The sequence below is a fragment of the Berghia stephanieae genome, chromosome 1, assembly GCF_034508935.2.
Source record: "Berghia stephanieae isolate SIO BIC M18660-M18661 chromosome 1, UCSD_Bste_1.3, whole genome shotgun sequence".
Classification (NCBI taxonomy): domain Eukaryota; kingdom Metazoa; phylum Mollusca; class Gastropoda; order Nudibranchia; family Aeolidiidae; genus Berghia; species Berghia stephanieae.
This window is the reverse complement of record NC_088360.1, coordinates 113,860,163-113,867,386: the sequence shown is the minus strand read 5'-3', so window position 1 is coordinate 113,867,386 and position 7,224 is coordinate 113,860,163. Positions and strand designations below refer to the sequence as shown.

General features: G+C 35.1%; 1 protein-coding gene across 1 annotated transcript in view; it reads right to left on the bottom strand.

The window, feature by feature from the left end:
* Positions 1-27: 27 nt before the first annotated feature.
* The window catches only part of LOC144962789 (glutathione hydrolase 1 proenzyme-like), a 39,877-nt gene continuing 32,680 nt past the window's right edge, over positions 28-7,224 (bottom strand). The window contains exons 10-12 of the mRNA XM_078896042.1: positions 5,668-5,911; positions 1,370-1,483; positions 28-912 (exon numbers count right to left, since the gene is read on the bottom strand). Coding sequence (XP_078752168.1) covers positions 772-912; positions 1,370-1,483; positions 5,668-5,911 — 499 coding nt within the window. The 3' untranslated portion in view covers positions 28-771. The remainder of the gene's footprint in view (positions 913-1,369; positions 1,484-5,667; positions 5,912-7,224) is intronic.

Sequence of the window (7,224 nt, the reverse complement as noted above, 5' to 3'; positions counted from 1 at the left end):
AATTACCGACTTATTTCAAGGTTGTTGTTTTTTTTCTCGAAATGCCATATACTTACCCAAATTGATTTTTAACACTCAAACTCAGAAACACGAAGTGCATACTAGATATAAAGAATTTTGTGCTGAAATAAAAGCGTCACAAAATAGCATTAAGTTCTTTTAATAATAACAAAGATTTTTCTAAATTTTGTGATATAAAAAATAACAATAAGAAATTGAATATTTACACTAACGACGAATAAGAGATATGAAAATCTGACATCTTTCATTCGTATTTAATGTTTCATTCATCGTGGGGAAACCCAAAACGTCCACATTATCTGTCTTCGTTTATTACAATGAGACTAACATTCAATTTCCTATAATATGTTATTCATCTCTTCGAGCTTCAAGCAGCAACATTTTCGTTATGATGTATAAAACAAATCTGGATAAGAAAAGTGTTCATTGCATGCATCGTAATTAATGTGATAGTTTACCTATATTTCGTTTTTAAAAAAAGATTAAAATTACGGCCTTCCGCCACGGCATCATTAGATACCGTCGCCTGGGCAGGCATTCCGTGGAGGACTATAGTACAGATCAAACATCCATCAATCCATTAAACAAGATGTCTTCTTCTTCTTCTTCGTTCCCGAAACAAGATGTCTGATGTCAACAGGAATCACCCAAGTTGTCCAAAGTAGTCGGTAAGGGGGGAGTTACTCACCAATAAATCACTCACTCTAACTGGCAACTCGTAATGATAAACCTAAATTATCCTTATACATCCTAGAATCCACTGACACCGCCGCCTTTTCGGTAATCGGCAGCAGCCTCGATTTTATCATGGAAGAGTGCCAAGGTTGTCATGACGGATCTACCATGCTCACCAAATTTATGGCCCTTTGCTGCCAGACCAGTTTTGATTGCCTGTGGAATAATAAATAAACAAAATGTTTAATGTACACGCTCTTTTAGATGACGTTAGGGGTTCAGCTTAACAATATAAAGTCTTGATAATTGTTAGAATGAATTTGACGTCACTCAGGCTTTGTTATCGTTTTTTTTTGCCATCCATGTTTATGAGTAATTCTCACTAAACTGTATTGACCAGACTACAAAAGTTCATTTGTGTGTTGGTCCGTTATACTTCCTGATGGCAATGTTGTGAGCTTTTTAGCCAAGCGCATACTATCTATAGACACTTAACCATGCCCCTCGGACAGTCTGAATGTCACTGAGTGCTAAACTATGCAAATTACACAGGTATTACTTTTGATTGTATCCATACATAGTATGTGTTCCAGTTTCAATTACTTTTTGGCGGGCACAACTGGTGAGCATTTTCAATTTTTATAAACGCATGCCATTCTTATAATATGTTTACCTCAGGAAACGTCGACTCCACGCCTATCTGATTTGGTAGAAGTTGATGATGGAATCGAGGCTTATCCGTAGCCTCGACTACCGACATATTGAACCACAGTATATCCGCAATGGTCTGCAATGGAAAGAAAGACATGGGAATAAAAACACAGGATTCAATCAACATTTCGTTGAACACCTTTTTATAAAGAATATTAATAGAGCAGAGTAATGACGTCACACCATGTACAGACAAAGAATACAATTCAAAATTATCCGGTTCAAAACTCTTTGGAAGTGTGTAACCAGTCCTCAGGAGTGATTAGTGAGCAATGAATAGGTTACATATCGAATCATAAGGTGTCATAACTTAATTTTAGTAGCAGAATGTATAGGCAGATTCTTAGGAATACGGGGCCGTAAAATGGCGAGGATGGATTACATCTATTGACGATCAGCGTTTATTTAGTCGAGAAAACAAGATGCCATCATTTTGCACAAGGTATGTATCCAGTCCTCAGGAAGTTGGCTTTACACTTCCAGTTATTATTATTATTGTTATTATTATTATTATTATTATTATTATTATTATTATTATATTATTATTATTATTATTATTATTATTATTATTATTATTATTATCATTATTATTATTATTATTATTATTATTATCATTATATCATCATCATCATCATCATCATCATCATCATCATCATCATCATCATCATCATCATCATCATCATCATTATTATTATTATTATTATTATTATTATTATTATTATTATTATTATCATCATCATCATTATTATTATTATTATTATTATTATTATTATTATTATTATTATTATTATCATTATTATTATTATTATTATTATTATTATTATATCATCATCATCATCATCATCATCATCATCATCATCATCATCATCATCATCATCATCATTATTATTATTATTATTATTATTATTATTATTATTATTATTATTATTATTATTATTATTATTATTATTATTATTATTATTATTATTATTATTATTATTATTATTATTATTATTATTATTATTATTATTATTATTATTATTATTATTATCATCATCATCATCATCATCATCATCATCATCGTCATCATCATTATTAACTCACCAAGAGACATAATCGCATAAAATGAAACAAATCGAGAAGAGTTATATCCCTTAAAATACACATCGATTGCATCATGACTTGTCTTTTTTGTTGGATTTTTTATTACTGTTTGTTTTGCTTGGGGATTTTCTGTTCTTTTTTTTCTCTCTTCTGTCTTTGTTTTTATTTTGAATTGTATTCTTTGTCTGTACATGGTTAGTTAAATCAAGAAGTAAAAAATCAGCATGTCCGGCATTGTACGCGCTATTTAAGGGGTGTTATTTCTCCACTATAGCAGCTTACGCCAGGTGGTCTTTTCATTTTATCCGATAAGCTAACTAAAGAAGACACAATTTCAAACGTCCGAGTGGAATACATTCAAGGATTTTAGTGAAAATTAAAATATTTAAAGACGAATAGATATCTTGATTCCTGGATTTAATCGACAAAGATTAAAATCATAAAGACATTATGAATATGATTTATTTCTATGCTTGTCATAATCGAAAATAAATTTGATTTATTACGATTGATTAGTTGGGGTGACACAAATGTGTCCCCCAGATTGAAAATTATTAATAGATATGGTAAAATGTACATCATTTCATAGATTTCACCCTTTCCAAACTTTAGAAAAAAAAAAACAACTTCGGACATGTTTTTTCTATGTGTAGATCTAGATATAGACTATTATATAAAGATGTTAAAAATCAGACCACTATTTAACATCTTTATATGATTTATCTTGACATCAGGGGGGGGGGGGGAATGACTGGTCACTAGTAAGGAGGAAATTTTTCAGCGCTTTGATCAGGAACCAACCATGCAAAAATAACCTATAAATTTAAATTTCATTAAAAGTTATTGTGATGCAATCCAAAATGTGTCTCCCAGCAATTTCTGACATCACTCGGAGGAATTTCAAAAACTGAAAGTGTAATTATAACATGGTGGTTGTTGTAATGGTAGTGGTAGGGATAATGATGTGGTGGTGGTTGTAGTAGTTACGGTAAGGATGATGATGTGATGATGGTTGTAGTATTAGTGGTAGTCGCCACATACATCTCCCGTATTTACAGATTCACTAATGCCCATATCCCATTGTTGACCAGAGACGCCAACTTAAAATTTGGCTCACGTAAATTTCAGAAGCAATACGATTCAATAGTCTGATGTCACGTCGCCCGGCAACGGCGGCCATCTTGGTTCTAAACAAAAAAAAATCATTACTTTATATTTCTCATGCTGGCTAGAACTTTTCATATGTCTTGTGATCAGAATGTGTAAAAGTCAAAACATGATCAAATTTATGGGGTTTTTTTCCACTGGATACGCTTTTATGCTCGCCGGAGAAATATTTCATACGGCGTCCGCCATTGTTCCGATAGTTTAGAGCCAGTGTTGCTAAGTTACCATGCGTCATTAGGAAGGAAGTGACGTTACGACTATTGAATCCTATTCCGAACAATTTCAATGCTTAAACAGGAATTTCTGCAAACAAAATATAATCTACTGAGATCTATAATCATCCTAATACCCCTTGTTTCAAATCAAGTAAAGTTCCAAAACCAATTTATGACGTATAGAATATTAAAATGAATGTTAGGTGTGGTGGTAATAATGATATGATGGTGGCTGTTGTAGTGGTGGCAGTAATGATAATGTATGTGGTTGTGGTGGTTGCAGAAGTGGTGATGGTGATATTGTTGTGTTGGAGGAGGTTGTAGTAGTGGTGGTAAGGATGTGGTAGTGATTGTTGTTTTAATGGTGATAGTGAAGTGATGATGTCGTAGTGGTGGTGGCAATGATGGTGATGATGATGATGTGGTGGAGGTGGTTGTAGTAATGGTGATGCTTCATGAAATGATGGTGTGGCGATGGTGGTAGTTGTAGTAGTAGTGGCAGTGATGATGATGATGATGATGATGATGATGATGATGATGATGATGATGATGATGATGATAGTGGTGGTGGTGGTGGTGATGGTGGTGGTGATAAGGTGTCTACTTGAAGGTGAAAAGAGAGAATGATGGCTGATGTGAAAAGGATATGATCAACTTTATAGATTTAGGTTTGTCTGACAGAAGGAAATATAGTGTGTGTTTGTGTGTGTGTGTGTGTGTGTGTGTGTGTGTTTTATTTGTTTGTTTTAAGGTTTACGGCGCTTGCAACACATTTAAGTTATATCAGCGCCAGTAAAAAGGAAGAAAATGGAATAGTAACAAGTTCTAGAATTACAATTAAAGCACACAAGAAAAAGTAAGACATAGGGGAACGGAACAAAAAGGGATCAGATGTAGATTCCAAGAGCATATGTACATAGTTTGAGACCACCTATAAGTCTCATCCGGGTACAAAGAAGAATACACTCAAATGCTTACATTATACATTCAAAATAACAAATATAATAATACATAACAGAGAGATGATTTACAAGGAAAATATATCATCTCCCAAAACAATAACTGTACATTTGACCGTTTCCCTTCCAGTTAGGATTCTGGCCAGGGCCAGGACAAAACCAAGTATTGGTAGTAGGAATGATGATGTGGTGGTGGTTGTTGTAGTAGTGGTGGTAGGGATGATGGTGTGATGGTAGTTGTAGCAGTAGTGGTTGTAGCTGTAGTGGTGGTGGTGGTGGTAGGGATGATGATGTGGTGGTGGTTGTAGGTAGTAGTAGTGGTGGTGGGGATGATGATGTGGTGGTGGTGGTGGTAGGGATGATGATGTGGTGGTGGTTGTAGTAGTAATGGTGATAGGGATGTTGATGTAGTGGTTGTGGTGAGTCTTTTTAAAAGGCGGAATAGTGATGATCATGGGCGGAGATAAACCACTATTTAGGCGGAAATCCGCCTGTAGGCGGAAGATTCTCACCCTGTGACATATAATTAACCTGTCAATGTTCTTTTTCTAAAATGTGAGGAAGGGTGAAACCTATCGAATGATGTATACCCATAAGTCAAAATAACACTAAGCTGCTAGACGCCATGGACAGAAAATGTAATAAACAAAATTGAATATAACAGATTTTAAAACGAACAAAATATCAAACACGGAACGTTTTCGGGCTCAAAGCCCTTCTTCAGCCAACAACTAAAAACAATTAAAACATAAATACATTCCTTATCCACACAGATAGACGTGTTTTTGTTTTGTTTTTGTTATTTATATCTTACTTTTTTTCCGCTAACGACTTACCATGGCCGTGGCTGTTGTGATTTTAGTGCCCCCAGCACCCCCTGTGACCAAACAGACTCTTTTTTTGTTGTCGTCCCAGACTATGGCAGGACACATGGAAGACATAGGGCGTTTGCCGGGCTCAATGAAGTTGGCAGGGGATGGTGGAATACCAAAGAAATTTTTCAAACCTGGCGTAGAGAAGTCATCCATTTCATTGTTGAAAAAGATGCCCGTGCGATTGCCAACAACTTTGCTTCCAAAACTGATCAAGGATGAAATCAACAAGAATTTTAAATGGCATCATTTAGCGTGTGTATGTATGTATGTGTGTGTGTGTGTGTTTGTTTGTGTGTGTTTGGATGTGTGTTCATGTGTAAAGAGAATATAGAGAGACAAAGAGAGAGAGAGAGAGAGAGAGAGAGAGAGAGAGAGAGAGAGAGAGAGAGAGAGAAAGAGATAGAGATAGGTAGAGGGTGAAAATCTGGAAATGACTCAAGAGAAACCTTGATATGCTGTAACTATATGATACATACCATGCAGGGTGACATCCCTAATGACACGAATTTGCAGGTCCGATAACCAAATGCAGTTAATGGTTTATTTTAACATTATTGTATATAGATCTAATGGAATCTATTTTGCGTTGCGCTGCTTTGGAAGATTTTAAAGTCCAACATTATTTCAAAATTGTAAATAAGTACACGTTGAAGGTCAATGAACAAGTCTTGTACGTGATTGTCATAAATAAGGCTGTCAAAATCTGTGACAGCGCCAAAGAGCGATTCTTGCCTGCGTAATTGTCATCAGACTGTGTCATAAATATGTGACAGCGCCAAGGCACTATTCTTGCTTGCGTAACTGTCATCTGACTGTGTCGAAATTCTGTGACAGTGCCAAGGAACGATTCTTGCCTGCACAATTGTCATAAGACTATGTCATAAATCTGTGACAGTGGTTCTTAAAGGTTCTTAATTGGATGATTGTCATAAGACTATGTCATAAATCTGTGATTGATTTTTTATCTTTTAATTCAAGCTCACGCTCCCATTTGCGTCTTGTATCTTATTTCTCCAAAAGAAGCGTTAAATAGAAATAGAGTGACACACCCCTCCAAACGCTATTAGGCGGGGATGACTTAATAATGATAATAATGATACATAGCACGTATTATAGCGTTTTACCCAGTCTGAAATTAGCGCCATATTTATGCGCTCAAATTCTAATTCGTTGTAAAAAAACAAGAAACTTGGGTTATGTTTGTAATGTATTTCTGTTGTCGTATTTTCAAGAGTTTCTGCGGCGTTCGCAACACATTTAGGTGTTATCAGCGCCAGTAAAAAGGGAAGAGAATGGGGCGGTCAAAGAATTCTAAATTTACAATTGAGAACTCCCAAGAAAAAATGAGACAAAGGAAGAAAAGAAGTAAATTTAAAGGGCATTCCATCAGTGTGTTTAGTTTATGATCACCTAAAGGTCTCATCCAAACACAAGACAAGCACAGGATCCCACCAAGAGGAATAAACTCAAATGTTTACAAATATCATAAACAAAAAGTATAACAACACACAAGAAAGA